At 37.0% G+C, this 21868-nt stretch overlaps 1 protein-coding gene across 2 annotated transcripts; it reads right to left on the bottom strand.

The window, feature by feature from the left end:
- Positions 1-8020: 8020 nt before the first annotated feature.
- On the bottom strand, positions 8021-10903 carry LOC131644648 (uncharacterized). Of its 2 annotated transcripts, none has more exons than XM_058915204.1 (10): positions 10532-10903; positions 10292-10464; positions 10072-10192; positions 9718-9770; positions 9493-9646; positions 9261-9406; positions 8981-9169; positions 8656-8888; positions 8434-8570; positions 8021-8187 (listed from the first exon to the last, which is right to left on the bottom strand). In XM_058915204.1, exons 1-10 carry the CDS (start codon positions 10634-10636, stop codon positions 8125-8127), a joined length of 1374 nt encoding a protein of 457 aa, XP_058771187.1. In that variant the 5' UTR covers positions 10637-10903; the 3' UTR covers positions 8021-8124. The 2 variants fall into 2 exon arrangements, with proteins under 2 accessions (XP_058771187.1, XP_058771188.1); XM_058915205.1 differs by having other exon boundaries at positions 9493-9622; positions 10532-10901.
- Between the last annotated feature and the right edge of the window lie 10965 nt (positions 10904-21868).

The following is a 21868-nucleotide window of genomic DNA, read 5'->3' as shown; positions in this document are numbered from 1 at the left end:
GAGAAGCGCATTAGGGATTCTCTCCGTGCCTTGAGAGTTGTTAGTTCTTCTCAGAGTAAGACTCCTCCTTCTGAACCTCATAACACTTTCACCATACCAAATACTCCCCAACCACCTCCTTCTACACAAGTTCTGAACCCTAAACCACTAAATATCATTCCCCCAACACCTTATGATATTCCATCTTCCTCCACCTTTACCACAAAATCTACACCTTCTCTATCCCATCCCTTACCTTCCAGAAAATCCAAACCATACTGCCTTCTTTACCTTGACTACAAATTCACCTTCAATCCTCTTGGACCTCCCTCCCACATCTACCTTGAGTTGTTCAAACTTGAATTCACCAGAAGGTTGGAAATCTTGACAGATGCCTTCTATAACAACCTAGATGATGTTTCTACTCGAAACCTTTGGAGAAGCTTTCGACAGGATTTTCAGGTTGCAGCTATGAGAGTCCAGAGAAGATTCGTGGCTGAAGCACCTGGTTCTTCTGGATACTTCCTGGAAGTTGATGATGGCAGATATTATCACCCCATCAGAAGCTGGAGATTTCTTGATGAGAAGATGTATGTAGACGAGCTGGATGGTAACCCTTGCAGAGAGATTGTAGTTTTCAAGCCTCATTATTCTGTGTTGACTGGAGACTTCCAGTGGTTCTTCAACTTTCTAAGGGAGAACCCTTCTGAGAAGTCCCCAAATATGGTCATTCAAGAAGTTGTCTATCCTCCAGAAGTTGATGCTCCCACTCCTCCAAGGAATCTAGCTGCCATTCTTCAAGCCCTTGAGAATGGAGATTCTGATCTTCCTACTCCTGTGTATGAAGAAGATGCTTCTAGGGAAGAAGCTGATGCTGAGATACATCCTGCTGAGAGTATTCCTACTGAGGAAAATCATGATGATGATCTCACGATGGATGCTGCTGTTGAGAATGCTGTTCTACTGAACAGAAGTTGTGAAGCTTCTTCTGGAGAAACCTCTCTTCTGGTGAAGACTTTAGAGGTTATTCAAAAGAATCAGGCTGATCTAGCTTCTCGCCTGGACAAGCAAGAAGATACCAACAATGAGTTTCGCTCATTTATACAGAAGCAGACTGAAAGCAACAATGAGATTCATGGCCTTCTAGCTAAGATAGTTTCTAAATTAGGCTAGTCGTAGTCGTTTGGTCTTAGTTGTCTCCCTTTCTTGCATCTGTGTTTGTGCATCTGTCTTCTCATCCCTTGTATCTTCTGATTAGTTATGATGAATGAAATCTTTTATCTTCTCTCATATTGTTTGTTTTTCATCTGAATCTTTTATGCTTTTTGATGTTATGACAAAAAGGGGGAGAGAATGTGATAATTAATTTGATTTACTATATTAGTTACTGGGAGTAAGTCTCCACATTTCTAACAGAATTTGCAAGTTCTATGTCCTTGAGTGCTTTGCAGGATTGAAGACATTCTAAAAAGCTCAACATGAGAAGCAAAGACATGGGGAAAAGCAATTCTATATAGAAACAAGCTCATGGAAATTGAAGCAAGCTGAGTGCTGTGAAGCTTCAAGATCAGAAGCAAGAAGGAAGAATGTTCTGATATTCTTGTGATAGAATATGCTCTAACACATTCTTACTCCTTATATGTTCTAATACTTTTTTTATGTGCTCTGATACATATTTTATGTTCTGATGCATTTTATGTGTTCTGATACATAGTATATGCTCTGAAACATATTTTATGTTCTGATTCATTCATGCCTTGACTCTTGTTGTCTAGTTTGTTTCTGAAACATTTCAGGATGTAGAGATGCTCTGATGACGCTCTGGTACATTCAAGAATGTTCTGATACAATCAAGCATGCAATGATTCTAGAAGAAATTCAAAGCTCTGAAGCTGTCCTATGGAAGCAAGAAGCAGAAGCTCTGAATGTTCTGAAGTTCTAAGCTTATGTGAACGTCTCAACTGAAATGGAAAATACTCAGGGAAGTCATCTATTTATAAATTTCTTCCAGTATTTATTTCAGGGGGAGATTATTCATCTTAGGGGGAGATTGTTAATCTCAGGGGGAGACATATTCACACACTATGTTTATATGCTTTTGTTATAACTGTGTATTTGTCTTTAGCCATCTAATATTCTCATTGCAAATTCATATCAATTATATATATGTTTTTGTCATCATCAAAAAGGGGGAGATTGTTAGAACAAGATTTGTCCTGATCAATATTCTTAGTTTTGATGATAACAATGTATATGAATTTTGTATGAGATACTGTGGTACTCTAATCCTATGCAAATTCCATTTCAGGAATCACATAAAGAGTATGCATAAAATCAGCGCAAGAAGCACTGACTCAGAAGGTTCAGCATGCAACATCAGAACATGCTCTGGCAAGACATCAGAAGATGGTCAAGCAGAATCAGAACATGGTCTATTGAAGCATCAGAAGAACTTGAGATCAAAAGCAAAAGCACTGAAGTTCTCATGGTATCACGCTAGAAGCACTTCAAGGTCAGAAGACAAGAAGATGCTCTGCACCAAGCTGTTTGACTCTGATGAAATTCAAATGTTGTTAATACAAACATCAGATCAGAAGCAAGTACGGGATAGCAGGCTACGCTGACTGACAAAAGGAACGTTAGAAGCTATTAACGGCAAAGTCAGTAGACGCAGCAAAAGCAAGGCTCGAGGTAGTTGACAAAAGAGTGAAACATTAAATGCAATGCTGTACGGATCATGCAACGCATTAAATGCTCCCAACGGTCATCTTCTCAAACGCCTATAAATAGAAGTTCTGATGAGAAGCTGAATACAACACTTTGCGCAAACATACAGAAACGCTGTCAAATTCAAAAAGCTCTCAAACTTCATCTTCAACCTCACTTCATTACTGTTGTAATATCTTAGTGAGATTAAGCTTAAACTTAAGAGAAATATCACAGTTGTGATTATAGCTTTATAAGAAGCATTATATAACACTTGTAAGAATTTGTTTACATTTATTTGTAAAGAACTAGAGGAGATCAAGTTGTGATCGGATTCTCTAGAAAGTCTTAGAGGTTATCTAAGCATTGTGTTCCTAGAGTGATCAGGTTGTGATCAGAATACTCTAGAAGACTTAGAGGTTATCTAAGTGGAAAACCATTGTAATCTTGTGTGATTAGTGGATTAAATCCTCAGGTGAGGAAAATCACTCCAAGGGGGTGGACTGGAGTAGTTTAGTTAACAACAAACCAGGATAAAAATCATTGTGCAAATTGTTTTTATCTTAAGAGTTTTAAAACTACACTTATTCAAGCCCCCCCCTTTCTAAGTTTTTTTCTATCCTTCAGTGTTCCTATGGTCCTTCGAACTATAAACGGAAAAAATCTTATGCCTAGGTCTTTATGGCGAAGATTCCAAAGAAAGAAAGGGAAATTGAAGAGTCAAGTAATACAAAGCCCTATCAAATGCAGGTAAGTGAGCAAGATAAGAAGCCAAAGGGAAGACAATTGTTTTCTTCAGATCAAGTGAAGTCCAAAGGAAAAAACAAGATGGATCCGCCGTTGAAAGAGGAAGAGATGTTGATTGATGACTTCGACTTAGGGTCGGAAGATGACTTTGATGTGATTTATAACATAGTTTACGTATTAACCATTGAATACGATTATGTTACTGAATTTCTAGAGTAGGTTGATTATGATGAAGAAGAGATGGCGAAACATCAACCAGTGTGTTATTTGGTTATGAATAATGGGTGTATTGAGGAGCAAAATTCATTTTTCGAAAGGCCAAATGTTGGCATGAAAAATCATATGAAGCCCTTGTTTATCAGGGAGAAAGTGGAAAATATGGGGGTTAAAAAGGTTATAATAGACTAAGGGGCAGCTCTAAATTTGATGCCTAACTTTTAGCTGAAGAAGATCGGTAAATTCACCCTTTTCTTGATGATAAAAGAAACAATCATTTGTGGCCTATTCACCATGCGAATATGAGTACATAGCTCGATCATATGATGCATGTTAGTAAACATGGATGAAGTTAGTTCTACATGAATTGAATATTGAAGTCAAAAGATCAATGAAAATTGCAAATTGATAACAAGTCAACGATCAACCTAGCAAAGAACCCATTTTTCAATGATAGGAGAAAACATATTGAAGAAAATTTTCATTTCATGAAGGAGCAGGTCAATCAAGGAAAGCTAGACCTTACCTTTGCACTGGTTGCAAATGTGGTAACCAAAGGATTGAAGACTAACAAATTTATGTTTTGAAAGAAGGCATTAGGTGTATTTGATGTCAACTCATTGTTATAGAATTAAATTAAGGAAGAACATTATAGTTAATCAATCATATGTTATTTAGAAGTTACAAAATAGAATTAAATTAAGGAAGAATGTTATAGTCATTCGGTAGATATGACTTGGCGGTTGAGAAGGACGTGCGTGCGATAAATGAAGGGGATGATATAGATGGGAGTGATGACGATTGGGATTCTATCTCGGTTTTGGATAGGAAGAAGGAGGCATCTAGAGATCTTTGGATGAATTTAAAGATAAAAGAGAATATGCTTATACAAAAATCAAGACTTAAATGGTTGAACGATGGTGATAATAATAGTAGGTTTTTCCATAGGGTGGTGAAGGCAAGGAGGAGTAGAAATCACATTGGGAGCATTATGACGGATAGAGGTTTGTTAGATTCAGTTGAAGAGGTTAAAGAGGAAGTTAAAAACCATTTTGAGAAGAAGTTTACCGGGGCGGTAAGGGGAGCGCCGGTCTTGGGAGGTATTCCTTTTAGACGTTTGAACCAAAGTGAGTCTTTGTTTCTTGAGGCGCCTTTCTCGGAGGAGGACATCAAAGAAGCCATTTGGAATTGTGAGGGTTCGAAAAGCCCGGGACCCGATGGGTATTCCGTCTTGTTCATTAAAAATTGTTGGAATTTCTTGAAGGCGGATTTTATTAATTGTTTCCATTGCTTCCATCACGGAGCTATGCTATCTAAGGCCATCACTTCCTCTTTCTTAACGTTGATTCCCAAAAAAGCTAATCCTTTGAATCTTGATGACTATAGGCCTATTTGTCTTGTGGGGTGTGTTTATAAAGCTATATCTAAGCTTTTGTCCTTGAGAATTAAGAAGGTCTTGAACTCCATTATCTCCGATTGTCAAACCGCTTTTGTTCCGGGTAGACAATTATTGGATGGGGTGTTGGTGGCTAATGAGGTGGTTGATTATGCAATTAAGGAAGGCAATAGTTGTTTACTTTTCAAGGTAGATTTTGAGAAGGCATATGACAATGTGTCTTGGGATTTTCTTATATTCATGTTGAGATCTATGGGGTTTGGAGCTAAATGGATTAGGTGGATGGAAGCTTTGATCTTTTCTAGTAAGATGTCGGTCTTGGTGAGTGGTAGTCCTACGAAAGAATTTGTGGTTGAGAAAGGGCTTAGACAAGGGGATCCGTTGTCTCCTTTCCTTTTTGTCATTGTTGCGGAGGCTTTGAAGGGTTTAGTTGATAAGGCGGTGGGGTTAGGTGAATATGTCGGTTTCAACTTTAGGCGAAAGTGTTGTGTGGACATATTACAATTCGCGGACGATAAGTTGTTGATAGGAGAGGGGAGTTGGAAGCAAGTGTGGGCTATTAAAGCTATTCTAAGAGGGTTTGAGATGGTGTCGGGCCTCGGGATCAAATACCACAAAAGAAAAATCATTGGTTTTAATGTTTCTAACAATTTCTTGGATATTGCTTCTAATTTTTTGTGTTGTAGGAGGGAGGATAATAATTTCACTTTTCTTGGGATTCCTATAGGAATCAATCCTAGAAAACTTTCCTCTTGGAATGTGATTGTTAGCAAACTTAAATCTCGGCTAAAGGATTGGAAGGTTCGGTTGCTTAGTTTTGGGGGAAGACTCACTCTCTTAAAGTCCGTCCTTTGTAGTCTCTCGATCTTCATGTTATCCTTTTACAAGGCTCCTTTAACGATTGAGAAGGGCGGTCTTGGTATTAGAAGGATTCACGATTTCAATTTTGCTCTCCTTCAAAAGTGGCGGTGGAGAATCCTGGGTGGCTCGTCGGAATTATGGTACCGTGTTTTGAGAGCGAGATACAGTGACATCAATCTTCAAGTTGTTTCCGGTAACATCAAGGTTGAGAAGAAGATATCGAAATCTCATTGGTGGTCGGATCTTTTATCTTTGAAACATTGTTTTATTGAAGACTTGTTTGTTGGTAGTTGTAGAGTTTCGATTGGCAATGGTTTTAACACTTCCTTTTGGCACTCTAGGTGGATGGGAGATTTTTGTTTGAAGGATTTATTCCCGGTAGCTTTCTATCTTTCGGCTCTGCAGTTTGTTTCCGTTGCCACCATGGGAGGTTGGAGTGGAGATTCTTGGCATTGGGGAAATTTCGGGTTGGGTGTTAAGGGTTGTCCAGCCGCTACTGTGCAGGCCCAACTGCTGCGTTCGTTTCTGTCTGCGGTTCAACCGCTGCATTCCGTCAGGGACAGCATCGTTTGGAGCCTAGATCCGGCTTGCGGTTTTTCTGTCCGGGGCTGCCATGCTCTTTCGGACACTTTCCACGTTCCGTTAGGTCCGGAGAAGGAGTTTTCTTTTGTTCTTAAGCTTATTTGGAAGGTTGTAGTTCCTCAAAAGATCAAGGCTTTTGGATGGAGATGTTGTATTAATAGGCTACCCACTAAGGATCTTCTTCATGCGAAAGGTATCTCTTTCCCTTCTTCCAACGCGTGTGTTTTTTGCGGTATGGATAGCGAATCTTTGTTGCATATTTTGTTAAAATGCCCCTTTTCTAAATTGGTTTGGAAGGAAGTTGCTTCTTGGATCGGTTTTGATTACTTGGACTCCGAGTGTATTCTTAGTAGTTTTTGGATGTGGTTTAGATTTTGTAAATCTAAAAAGGTTAAATCCGGAAGGGAAGGGATCGTTTGGTTGGCTACTTCTTGGTTTATTTGGAAGCTCCGTAGTGGAATCATTTTCCGGAATGTTTCTTGGAATGTCCTTGATTCGGTTTGGAGCATAAAGGCTCTCATTTGGCGGTGGTCGTTTATAGGGAAAATTAATCATACCAACTACAATTTCTATGAATTTAGCAAAGCTCCTTTGTTCTACCTATCTTAGATTGTATTTGGTGCTTAATCTTCTTTGTTGCGAGTTGCTCTCGTTCTTGTTGTAATTGTTCTATTAGAACTCTTTGTTCTATTAGAACTCTTTGTTGTATTAATATATTTCTTGATTTCTAAAAAAAAAAATGTTATTTAGAAGTTAGTTAATATGGTAGTTTGGTAGTTATAACTAACCCTATGTGGTTAGTACTAGTTTTATATGTGGTTATTAATTAGATGTTAGGTTTTTTAGTAGTATGATTATATATATATATATATATATATATATATATATATATATATATATATATATATATATATATATATATATATATATATATATATATATATATATATATATATATACATATATATATATATACATATATATATATATATATATATACATATATATATATATATATATACATATATATACATATAGATATATATATACATATAGATATATATATCTATATGTATATATATATATATGTATGTATATATATATATATATATGTATATATATATATATATATATATATATATATATATATATATATATATATATATATATATATATATATATATATATATATATATATATATATATATATATATATATATATATACTTGAATTGACTTGAGAGAGCTTGTTGTTGAGTTTCAACTATACATAATTAGAGGTAATAGTTAGTTAAAAGTATAACTAACTAAGCTAATTAAAAGTTTGTTAGTTGATTTAAAACTCAAGCAGTTGATCAAGCATGGCTAGCTGATCTACTTGGGTGGATGTATTGTATTACTCACTCATTGATTATAAAGTTCAATTCACTTTTTCATTCTCACTCATATCTTTTCATCTCTTCCTTAAAGTACAAGATACCCCTTGCACCAACCAGAATGAATATTTTGCTAGTTTATAAAGAGCTTAATAATCGAACATAAATCCTAATAAATTATTAAGTTCCACTAAATTGTTTCCATTTTCTATGAATTTGGTGATTCGAAACATCTTATATGTGAATAAAATAAACAAGTAGCTCAAAAACGATGTATGAGTTGCTTGAATGCTTCCTTGTTCTCCAAGTAATGATCAATTCCAGCCTGACATCATAATCATAAGTCACATTAAACATCAAAATTAGTAACTTGGCAGAATCATAAGTCACATTAAACATCAAAATTGGTAACTTGGCAGAATCATAAGTCACATTAAACATCAAAATTAGTAACTTGGCAGAAAGAATTACATAAATTTGAAAAGTTTCTTATTCTTCGATAAGAATCAACAACTCATATTCTAACATTGAAGTACAAATTAAAATGTGAGTACTATGTTAAGAAACATACCTTTCGAATTGCTTTTATGGCAATAAGCAACTTATCACCAATAAATTCGTCAAGGAACTCAGCCTTATGAAGAGCTTCCAGAGATTCAGAAAGTGATTTTGGCAATCTTTGCAGGTTTTTGGGATCAAGATCCGTATCTGTTACATACATGGAATATGAAGTTTATAATTTAAGAATTAATTAAGAATTGTTACAAATGCTAATAGTATATATTTATCTTACCAACAGGTTCAGGAAGAGAAAGATGTCGACGCAGTCCATCAATTCCAGCAGCAATTATAGAAGTTAAACCTAAGTATGGATTTGCAGAACCATCAAATGATTTAAATTCAAAATTACTCGCGAAACCACCGGGAGTTCCAGGTGGAGATGAAGCTCGCAATGGAGCTTCTCTATTTTCATTTCCCCAAAACAAGTATGCACCGCTCCATGTATTCGGTTGCAACCGATCATAACTGCAATCAAATTGAGAAGAAATGTAAGAATACATAGAACCATAACCTCTATTCTGTCCTCAAGTTCGCTGCATCAATGCGTTAACATGAACCTGATAGGAAGTGGTGCTACAAATGGCAAAATTGATGGAAGATGATGAAGAACTCCAGCCATAAATTCTTTTCCCAAAGTCGATATTCCATACTTTGATGATTCATCAGATGCCATGAATACATTTTGGCCATTCTGCCACAAACTTAGATGAACATGGCATCCAGAACCCAAATCATCTAATGAGAATCTTCAATATATGAAAAATTTCTAATGTTAGGAGATACTGAAGTACCATATATACAATATTTCATACTTACAAGACGAACATTGACACTTACTTTGGAATAAAAGTTGCAAGCAAACCATGTTTTCTAGCAATAGATCTAACGGTTTCGCGGGTATAAACTAAGTCGTCTGCAGCTTTCGCACAAATGGTATGTCCCAAAACCAATTCAAATTGACCTTTTCCAGCTTCTGCATGTAACTGCAAAATTCCAAGAAAATATGAACCGAAGTCATTCTTATTTCTTTCATTTCGATTTATCGAGCTAAAGACTCCTTAACATTTACCTGTTCTACTGGAATTCCCATGGAATGTAAAGCAGAAGTAATTTCACGAAGAATTGGGCAAGCAGCATCAAATGCGGACGATGAGCAGTAAGGAGTTGAGTCAAATTGTATCCATTCTTCTTTTTCCTCCCTGAATTGTTTGTTCATATTTTTTCTTCATGTTTATAACAAATGGTTATGGTAAATCGCATTGATCAAATCATAAGATTCTATTCTATGTCATACCTTATTATGCTCTTCAACAGAAAAAACTCATTCTCAAACCCTGCATTCATTACCTAGAGAAGCATTCTATAAGTTAGTAGTTGTGACTTTTGATATAGTAACAACCGAAAGAGAGGTGTATTAGATTTTTAAAGACTCTCCGGAGGTTAACTACGATTTAACTGTGGCAAAAATAATTTGGGATCCTATTTTATTATGGTTTATATGTGACAAATATTTTATAAGACCTTTTTTAACAACGTTTTAACCGTGACAAATTTTAGACCATGTGTTTTAGTCCGCCTTGCATGCATAAAGACGACCAAAAGTAGGACAACTTTTGTGTCAACAAATAACACAAAGTCTGCAACATACCAAATCAAATTCATCTTTCAAAATTTTGGAAGCTCTTCTTAAAGCTTCTCTTGGACAATACTCCCATGCTAGGCCAGGTTGAACATTCAGATCACCTAAAACCATTTCATCTTGCTTGCTCCTATAATAAAGAAACAGAAAAAGACCAAAAGTAATGAAAAACATGAAATATGTAATGAAAGTGTTTATGTATACTTTTAAGTGAGAAAAACTTGTGTACCAAGGAATTGTCCTTAAAGTAGACAAATCAGGTGTTAATCTTGCTTCACCAACTGAACCCAAACCAGAACCATGAGCAGGTCCATCCAAAAAAGATGTCATTGCCATACTCACAAATGCTAAACCAACACCATTCTTTGTAACAACATCATAGAAACGTTTTCTAGGAATTGCCTGAAATATAATTTGATATTAAAAAATATGTAAATGAATTAATAAAAATAGTAAAGTGAAATCTTACACGACATCTATGTTGTCCTGAATTATCAACCCACAATATACGAACAAATGAAACATCAATCTCTAACTCATTCACAACTTCAACTTCATCCACTGCTTTTCTCATCTTGATTGTGCTCTTTGTAAATTACTTTCACTTATGGAGAATATCTTGTGCTTTGAGAATGATTTAATGATTTTGTGCTTAGATTAAAATAACAAAAATCTTTATAAGAAGTATATGAGATATGTAATAGTATACATTTGATCTGATTTTGGAGAATGCGTACAAGAATCTCTAACCATTTATGGCGCTATGAAATTGACATGGTTAGACTCATAGGAGGAGGACGTTGCTATTTTACCTATTAGTTCTCTTGCGTGTGTTAATGGTATTTTGTTAATGAGGAGCTATTTCCTCTAATATCAAAATATACATTACTTCTAAAAAGACAATGTTAGTGAGAGAAGGTCCACTTCTATCTAACATTTACCTAATTTTAAACCAAATACCAAAAACCAAAAACAACATGTAAAGAAAAGAAAATTTATTAGGAGTTTAGGAGATATAGAGATATTGACCAAATAGTGATAATCGTATAAGAGGTCAATGGGGAGAATTAGAACGAAAAAGACCAAAAATCGTATAAAAAGGGACGCTTCCCAAACAAATTTTCTGAGACCATCACGGCCAGGCCGTGTCTCATAACACAGGCTGTGTTGGCCCCTTTCACCATCTCCATACAAGAACCTAGAGACACAGGCTGTGTTGGCCCCTTTCACCATCTCCATACAAGAACCTAGAGGCTGACACGGCCAGCCCGTGTTCCCTGACACAGTCTGTGTCAATTTTCAGACAGTTATGAACTTTTGATATTTGGGAATTTTTTTGTGACCTTTCATCATCCATAATCCTATGGCATTGAAAACAAGTGATTAGTGATAGTTACTCTCGAAATCCGTGTCAATTAATAGTGACTTATGCCTTGAATTAGTATAATAGAGGCTAAGGCATCAAAAGAAAGCATCACTTCCGCTACTATCATACCATACAATTGTTATTATCTTTCTATTTTCTTTAGTTCTTAGCTAATGTTCTTGCTACTCTCTTATAATTTATTTTCACTTTTGGTATTACAATCTTGCCTATATTTTATTTCATGTTGCTACTGCTTTTACTTGCTTTAAATTATTTTCTTGCAATGTTTCTAAACTTCTCTTTTGTTGTTGTTTACCTCACTAAGTGTGAGTAGTGCCTTAAGAACAAGGGGTTGTGAGAGCTTATTTTATGACAACCCATAATGAAATTAATTGCTATATATTACGAGAAAAAAAGCCTTGAGTGTCTTTTTATTTTAGAATCTGAGCTACAATTCACATGCCTATCTAGCTCCTCCTTCATAGCACAAATCTCATGTAATCCTTTCGGTAGATCAACTAACTCCTAAGTATTTCTTTTCTCAATTGATTCCAGCTCCCCCTACATAGCACAAATCCACTTTGGATCACTCAAGGCCTCTTCCATCTTAACGGGTTTGGATTCAACTATGAGTAAAAAATGACAAAATTACCATCATCATTGACTTTGTTTTCTAGGAACATGTCACAATCTTGGAGTCTTCGAGGCAAACCTCTTTTTCTTGTTTATCTTCTAACTTTCTCTTCAATTCGGGCTTCGGCATGCGAAATTTCTCCACTTCTCAATTTTGCAGAATCTAGAATTTTGAAGATGTAACTGGTTACAATTTTCTAGTAACTGATTATAAACTATTGGTAACTAGTTACAGGCTGCTCGTAACTGGTTACAGGTTTCTGCACTTGCTTTAAATCATCGACCATAACGTCTCGGCTAATCACAATCCTTTTGTTTGCAGCATCATACAACTTGTAACAACTTGTAACCTCTAGTGGAGTGATAACTAACAAGTATCATCAATTAACCCTTATGGTCCAGCTTATTTCTAAGCTACCCCTGAATATGTTGATACGCTACGGAATCGAAAAACTCTTAAATGGTTCAGATTCAGTTTTAATCCAGACCATGCCTATTCCAGTGTTATCTTCTCAAGCTTCTTTGTTGAACACCTATTTAACAAATAGGAAGCTATTGATGTCGCTTCTCCCCATTACTCTTTCGTCATGTTCTTCCCTTTCAACATGTTCCTCACCATGCTCATAATTGACCGATTCTACATTTAGGTAGCAATGTTTTAGTGTAATGTATGAGGTGGTATTACCTCATGTTCTATTCCTTCTTGATCACAAAACTTCCCAAATTCATTTGAGACATATTCACCTCCATCATTCGTTTTTAGAATTGTAAGCTTGTGACCACTTTGCCACTCAATCATGGACTTGAACTTCTTAAACACTTAGAATACCTCATCTTTTCTCTTGATTAGGTATCTCCATAGATTTTTACTATAATTGTTGATAAATGTGACAAAATATCTATTTCCACCAACCGAATCAATTTGCATCGGTCCACACAATGGCAATCTGTTACCATTCCGTTCTTTTGCAATGCATTGAGATCTCTAAAATTGATATGCTCAAGACGGTAGTTTCATGTCCATTCTTCTCGAATAGACGATGTAGCAAGACACCTATGCTCCATAACCTTCAACTCAACCTTGAAAGTTCTATTGGCAGCCATAGGAGCTTTAAAGATTAAAACCTTGTTGGCATCCATCGCGTGTAGCACCTTGTTTTCCATGTGAGTTTGTAACCTTTCTCAAGAAATTTCCCAATATAATGCTAGAGATGCTGATGAGGCACCCTCCTCAGAGTTATGTGTTGGACGCCTTGCTCCGACCGTTTCTAACCTAAAAAGGACGGCGGAGCAGCAGGTGGTGAGGTGGTTCTAGGTACCTCGCCGTCAGACTAGTAGAGCATCCACTGCTATGGAGGAGCAGGTGGTTCAGGTTGAGGTTGTTAAGGTTGAGGATGCGGTGCCTGAGGTTAGGGAGCAGGTGGCAGTGGTTCGGGAGCCGGTGATTGAGGTAGAGGAGCCGGTAGTTGTGGTTTGGGAGTTAGTGACGGAGGTAGAGGAGCCGGTAGCTATGGTTGGGGAGCCAGTGATGGAGGTAGAGGTTGAGGTGACTGATGATCAGATAGGTCAGGAGCGGGTGGTGTAGGATACCGACACCACCACCGGTGCATCTACGGAGCCATGAGTACACACTGATGGAGCTTTCCCTGAAGGACCTCCTGACAGGTCCGTGTTGACGGGATATGTAACATTGCTTAAGTGCTTAATTTTTATTATGCGATTTGATTTATAATAATTTGTCTTAATTATAATTTTTTGTCAGGAGCGACCGGTGTTGAAGGTCACTTTTCACGGGTTTAAGTTGAAGAACTTCCCCGAGAGACCGATGCCTAAGAAGGTGAGGAGGATAGTTGAGGACTTCCATCTAATGGATTTTTCTAAATGCTCCCTAATGATGCTGGACGCCTTGCAATTATCAGCTTTTGTTGAGAGGTGGAACCTAGAGACATCATCCTTCCATCTTTCATTTGGGGAGATGACAGTGAATTTAAATGATGTGGATGCCCTATTTCACCTTTCGATTGCTGGTACATTTTTTACACCAATTCAAAGGGACCAGGAGACGGTGGTGCGCATGGTGATAGATGCTTTGGAGATTGATGAGGTGGCGGTTTTACATGAGTTTGGTGAGTCTCGGGGCTTTCACCATAGGATGTCTTGGTTGAGGGGATTTATTAGGAGCTTGTGGATGCAGGGAAGTACTAGGTTGCCACTAAGGCGTACATGCTACATCTTGTGGCGTGTACTCTCATTCCAGGCAAGTCTAGAATTTATATATATGTCCTCTATCTCTCTCTATTCAACGCCCTTGACACCCCATGTTAGGCTTGGGGAGTGGCGGCATTGACAATGTTGTACACGGTGCTTGATGATGCATCTCGTCTTGACACCAGATAGCTTGCTGGTTACCTGAGCTTGTTTCAGGTATATTATAATTTTTTACATAGTTTTTTGCGTTTTATTATAATTTATCTGTGCTTGATGATTTTTATTTATGCAGTGTTAGATATACAAGCACTTCCCTCACATGTGAGCGGAAGATCCAGCGTGTTGCGGTTGTTGACCCATGTGCGAAGAGGTGGAAGGCCAAACAGGCCACTCCAGAGGGGTTGAATGAGTACAAAGGGAGGTTGGATGCTCTGACGCTGGATGATGTCATCTGGACACTGTATACAGGTCACCGTTCTCATAGTCCTTTTGATGTATCTTCCTTATATTCAAGATATGTCAGATGGGAGAGCCATGTGGCTAGACACTTGCCTGAGAGGTGTCTACGCCAGTATGTTTATATACATGGCATCCCACGTCCGGTCTCAAAGGCTCCAGCAGGTGGCAATGATTGATGGTTTGAGAGTCACATCATCAGCTCCCCCCGTGAGATCACTAATACAACCACATTGGTTTAGCAGTCTGGTCAGTTCCAGGATGGATACCTGAAGTGGTTACACAGTGTGTCACACCCTAGGGTCATACCACCTGGCGCAACATCTGATGGTCTAGGGCCTTCAGGTACCAGGGCTTCTTCTGATCCACCTCCACCTCCAGCAGGTGACCAAGACAGCCGCCTACAGTTCATCTCCGTTCACTTAGATAGCCTCATGGGTTTGGTGAACCCTGATGGTGAGGTTCATGGTATTTTAGCTAGGTTGGCCGATGTTTCCTGTGGAGGGCCTATGTATATTTTTGTGATGGTTGTATTATATGTATATTTTACAGGGACAGACATATTTTTTATTGCATAATCTTTTTTGTTATTAAATGTTTCGAGTAGATAAAAAAATAACATCAATAACAAACGAACATAGTTAACAAACTTCATATTACAAACAACAAACATAAACAATACTCGGAAACATGAAAAAACCTAGGCACTAACGGATGACTCTGGATGTTTCAGACACTTCATTATGTCGTCCACGGATCTTCAAATCTGCGTGTCCAACTCGATCAGATTTTTAGTTATCCTACATCGAAATGATTTCCACATGGCCTTCACGTCTTCATCATTCTTCAACTCGATTAGGTTGTATTTCACCCTTCCATTTGTATCAATCTAGTCCTCGTGAAACTCGATCTTTGTCACCCTTCTTCTATCACAATCAGGCAGCAAATTATTCGACGTTTCTTTCAAGGTGGCAAAGGATTCAGACCCATTTGGAATCTTGGTTTGAAAAGCAGAGTTGCGGCCATTAAAATATGTCACTCCTGCAAATTTAGTTAATTATTTAATTATATTTTCGAATTAATTGTTGAAATTGTGAAATGTTGTGAATTATTGGCATAAGTTACTATGTTATTATTAGTTGATTAATAGTAGTAATAATATTAGAATAGTAAAAGATTAATTGTCTGGGCCTGTTTCGGTGGTTGAATGTAGCATAAGTGTGGATGTGAAAGTTAGGCCCAAGGAAAATATTAAAATTGTGAGGTTTAAGTTAAATAGAAAATTAGGTTAATTAAGGAAAGGGTGAAGAGAAAGACTTGGAGAAAGTGGTGTTCATGGGAAGTTACAGAGAAGAGGGAAAAAGAGGCAAAGCTAGGTTTGATTGTAGAGCAATAGAGCGACCTTTATTACAAGGTAAGGGTAGGGTTCTGACTCTATAATGGGGTTTATGATGAATATTATATAGGGATTGGGTTTGTATAAAAATTTTGTTGTGTATAATGTGAAGGATAGAAAAACACTTAGAAAGGGGGGGTTTGAATAAGTGTAGCTTTAAAAACTTGACTGATAAAAATAAATTGCACAGTTATTTTTATCCTGGTTCGTTGTTAACTAAACTACTCCAGTCCACCCCCGCAGAGATGATTTACCTCAACTGAGGATTTAATCCACTAATCGCACGGATTACAATGGTTTTCCACTTAGTCCGCGACTAAGTCTTCTAGAGTATCCTGATCACAACCTGATCACTCCAGGAACAAATGCTTAGACACAAGCTAAGACTTTCTTAGAGTATCCTGACCACCACGTGATCACTCTAATTACAACTGCTTAGGCACAAGCTAAGACTTCCTAGAGTATCCTGATCAACACTTGATCACTCTAGTTCCTTACAACTTAATGTAATCAAATAAGAGTTTTACAATGCTTCTTAAAAGCTATAATCACAACAGTGATATTTCTCTTAACGTTTAAGCTTAATCTCACTAATATATTACAACAGCAATGTAGTGAGCTTTGATGAAGATGAAGATTCTGAGCTTTGAATAGAACAGAGTTTCAGCAAGTTAATATGAGTTGTTTTGTTCCAGAATCGTTAACCTTGCTTCTCATCAGAACTTCATATTTATAGGCGTTTGAGAAGATGACCGTTGAATGCATTTAATGCTTTGCGTGTTCCGTACAGCATCGCATTTAATGTTATACGCTTTTGTCAACTACCTCGAGCCTTGTTCACGCTGTGTTTACTGACGTTGCCTTTAATAGCTTCTAACGTTCCTTTTGTCAGTCAGCGTAGCCTGCCACTTGTACTTTCTTCTGATCTGATGTTTGTGAATACAACGTTTGAATATCATCAGAGTCAAACAGCTTGGTGCAAAGCATCTTCTGATCTTCTGACCTTGAAGTGCTTCTGAGCGTGATACCATCAGAACTTCAGTGCTTCTGCTTCTGATCTCATGTTCTTCTGATGCTTCCATAGACCCATGTTCTGATTCTGCTTCGACCATCTTCTGATGTCTTGCCAGACCATGTTCTGATGTTGCATGCTGAACCTTTTGAGACAAAGCTTCTGAGCGCTGAATTATGCATACTCTTTATATATTTCCTGAAAAGGAAATTGCATTGGATTAGAGTACCATATTATCTTAAGCAAAATTCATATTATTGTTATCATCAAAACTAAGATAATTGATCAGAACAAATCTTGTTCTAACAATCTCCCTCTTTTTGATGATGACAAAAACATATATAAATGATATGAATTTGCGATCAGAAAGAGCAGACGGCAAAAGACAAATTACACAGCTATAGCATAAGCATGTGAATATGTCTCCCCCTGAGATTAACAATCTCCCCCTGAGATAAATAATCTCCCCCTGAAATAAATACTCGAAGAACTTTAATAAAAGACTTCCCTGATTATTTCGGTAGAGACGATCACATAAGCTTCTGTCTTCAGAGAATTCATAGCTTCTGACTTCTGCTTCCATTGGACAGCTTCAGAACTTGAATTTCTTTAGATCCCTAGAACATTCATAGCTTCTGATTCCTGCTTCCATTCAGGACAGCTTCAGAACTTGAATTTCTTTGATCTTCAGAACATTCACAACTTCTGATTCCATCTAGGACAGCTTCAGAACTTGAATTTCTTTGATCTTCAGAACATTCACAGCTTCTGATTTATGCTTCCCTCGGATAGCTTCAGAGCTTTGAATTTCTACCAACATCACTTCATGCTAGATTTGTATCAGAACATTGTTGAATGTACCAGAGCATCATCAGAGCATCTCTACATCCTGAAATGTTACAGAACAAAAACTAAACGACAAAAGTCAGCATGAACGAGTCAGAACATAAAATGTATATTAGAACACATGATATGTATCAGAGCCATATAGGCTAAAATAATGTATCAGAGAAAATAGAATTTTGTCAAAGCAAATAGACAAATTTTGGATCAAATTCTATTATCAGTGCTTCTGATTCTGAAGCTTGACAGCACTCAGCTTGCTTCAGTTTCCATAAGCTTATTCTTTTTACAGAATATCGCTTCTTATGGTTTTGCTTTGAAGATTCTCTTCACTTCTTTATACCTGCAAAACACTTAAACCATATAGAACTTGCAGTTCTTGTTAGTAAATGTGTGGGAGCTTTACCCAGCAACTGATAGATTAATCAAATTATTTATCATTTATCTTCTCCCCCTTTTTGTCATAACATCAAAAAGAATATTCCAAAAGATTCAGATGTATAAAACGACAAATAAAATCACTGGAATGTAAAAACAAAGAAACTTTTCATTGATAATCAAAAGATATTACATGAGAAGATGTTTAACAAGCAGATGCAACAAGGAAAGAAAACTACTAAGACCAAAGACTAAGACCCTAGCTAAGACAAAATCTGCGCCAGCATGTCTTGAACCCTGTCATAATTTGCAGTTTTCCTTGCCATGAAGGAGTGAAACGCATCATTGACTGCTTCTTGGGCTTCCAGGCGAGGGGTCAGGGAGACTTGATTCTGATGCAGATTTTCCACAATCTCTATCAGAAACAACATTCTCAGCAGGTGAAGATGAAGAGATTTCTTTGGAATGGGTTGAGGGAGAGGAAAGGTTAGATGAAGAGGAAGTTGAGTCTTGAAGGTAAAAAGATGAGGAAGAAGATGGAGATGATGGAGGGCTTTCACCAGGGGGTTGAAACACACGTCTAGAATAGTTTCCAGACAACTTTGCTTCGAATGGATTCACCTTGAGAGGGTCATAGGTGATCTTTATCTTTTTGGGTTTGGAAGAAGATGTTTCAACAGCTTTTCTCTTTTTGTTTTGATCATTTTCATGGTTTCCTGGGCTTGATGAAGAGTTCATGATGGATTTGCAGATAATGAACAGCTAGGGTTTGATATGAATGCAGAGAGATAGAGAAGGAAAGCAAAGACAGAGTGTAATAGAGAAAAAATAAGAGGGAAGGAGAAGCGTTTGAAGAGTATTTAAAAGAAAATGAAACAAATGATGGATAGCATTTAATGTTACGTGACATGAGGAGAGATAATAAAGACAAATGAGGTGACTAGCACAGTTACCTATGGTCGGCGTCCCTTCAACTGCACGCACGCTTATCCATGAACAGTAAAGACAGGTTTACCATCCCGAGATAAAACATTACAGCTGTTTTGCTTTAAAAGAGGTTCTGAATCAACTTAGACAATGAAACGTTAGTAATAACCGAATCATAATTTCTAAAAGATTTTAATCAGAACTTCTGATTAAAAAATAATCCACTTTCATTTCAGAAGATACTCATACATAAGAACTTCTCATCTTCTCATTCTGGGCATAAATCCATACTGATGTTCTTCAGAATGAACTTAAACCTATCTTCAGCCAGGGGTTTTGTAAAGATATCAGCCCATTGATGGTCTGTATCCACAAAGTTTAAAGATAGAACACCCTTCTGAACATAGTCCCTTATGAAATGATGTTTAATCTCAATATGTTTAGCTTTTGAATGAAGAATAGGATTCTTAGATAAACATATAGCAGAAGTATTATCACAGAATATAGGAATGTTACTCTCATATATCTGATAATCTTCTAGCTGACTCTTCATCCAGAGCATCTGTGTACTGCAACCAGCAGCAGCGACATATTCTGCTTCTGTTGTTGATAGAGCAATAGTTGCTTGCTTCTTGCTATACAAGGAGATCAAATGACTTCCAAGAAATTGGCAACTTCCTGAAGTACTCTTTCTTTCAATTCTGTCTCCAGCATAGTCAGCATCGCAGAATCCTACTAAGTTGTATTCTTTAGATTTTCTATAAACTAAGCCAACATTAGTAGTACCTTTCAGATACCTTAGAATTCTCTTAACAGCAGTTAAATGAGATTCTCTAGGGTCTGATTGGAATCTAGCACACAAACAAACACTGAAAAGAATGTCAGGTCTAGAAGCAGTCAAATATAGAAGAGATCCAATCATACCTCTGTATAACTTCTGATCTACCTTCTTACTTACCTCATCCTTACCTAGGATGCATGTTGGATGCATAGGAGTTTTGGCTTCTTTGCAGTCTAGAAGATTAAACTTCTTCAGAAGTTCCTTCACATACTTGGTTTGGTGAACATACGTTCCTTCTGATGTTTGATTTATTTGTATTCCAAGGAAGTACTTGAGTTCTCCCATCATGCTCATTTCAAACTCAGCCTGCATAGACTCAGCAAACTCCTTTCCAAGTGTAGCATTAGATGTTCCAAAAATAATATCATCTACATATATTTGACAAATTAAAATATCTCTTTTAAAGGTTTTACAAAAGAGAGTAGTGTCCACTTTTCCTCTAGTGAAACCATTATCCAGAAGGAAAGAACTTAAGCGTTCATACCAAGCTCTGGGAGCTTGTTTCAATCCATACAACGATTTCTTTAGTTTAAAAACATGATTAGGAGACATAGAGTCTTCAAAACCAGGAGGTTGATGGACATAAACTTCTTCATCTATATAACCATTTAAGAAGGCACTCTTAACATCCATCTGATAGAGAGTGATGTTATGTTGAGTGGCAAATGAAATTAATAGACGAATAGATTCTAACCTGGCCACTGGTGCAAAGGTTTCTGTATAGTCAATCCCTTCTTGCTGACTGTAACCCTGAGCCACCAGTCTGGCTTTGTTCCTTACCACTTCACCTTTCTCACTGAGCTTGTTTCTGAAGACCCATTTTGTACCGATTATATTGAATCCATCTGGTCTAGGAACAAGATCCCAAACATCATTCCTTGTAAACTGATTCAGTTCTTCTTGCATAGCAATTATCCAGTCTGGATCTTCTAGAGCACGATCAATAGAAGTTGGCTCGATCAAAGATACAAGACCTAATTGACAGTCTGCATTGTTCTTAAGGAATGCTCTTGTTCTGATTGGATCATCCTTCTTTCCAAGAATGACATCTTCTGAATGACCAGAAATGAGTCTGGATGATCTTCTGACAGATGGTTCTTCAGAAATGCTTAGATTCTCCAGAGAAGCTGATACTTGATCTTCAGATTCTTTGCTTCTGAGAAGCTCTGCTTCTGATGCGTTGCTTCTTGGCTCAACAACTTCTGATACATCAATATCACAATCTGCAAAATTATCATACTGCTTTGGTTTTTTCAGAACCAAGCTTATCATCAAACCTGATATTGATTGATTCTTCTACAGTCAATGTTTCAGTATTGTATACTCTGTAGCCTTTTGAGCGTTCAGAATATCCAAGAAGGAAACATTTTTGTGCTTTGGAATCAAATTTACCAAGATGATCTTTAGTGTTCAGAATAAAGCATACACATCCAAAAGGATGGAAATATGAAATGTTGGGCTTTATATTCTTCCACAATTCATAAGGAGTCTTATTTAGAATAGGTCTGATAGAGATTCTATTCTGAATATAGCATGCAGTGTTTATTGCTTCTGCCCAGAAATGTTTAGCCATATTGGTTTCATTGATCATGGTTCTGGCCATTTCTTGCAGAGTCCTATTCTTTCGTTCTACAACTCCATTTTGCTGTGGAGTTCTAGGACAAGAGAAATCATGGGCAATACCATTTTCTTTGAAGAACTTTTCAAAGAATCTGTTCTCAAATTCACCACCATGATCACTTCTAA

This window comes from Vicia villosa, linkage group LG1 (assembly GCF_029867415.1).
Source record: "Vicia villosa cultivar HV-30 ecotype Madison, WI linkage group LG1, Vvil1.0, whole genome shotgun sequence".
Taxonomy (NCBI): domain Eukaryota; kingdom Viridiplantae; phylum Streptophyta; class Magnoliopsida; order Fabales; family Fabaceae; genus Vicia; species Vicia villosa.
The sequence above is the reverse complement of the archived record's forward strand: the minus strand, read 5'-3'. Positions and strand labels throughout refer to the sequence as shown.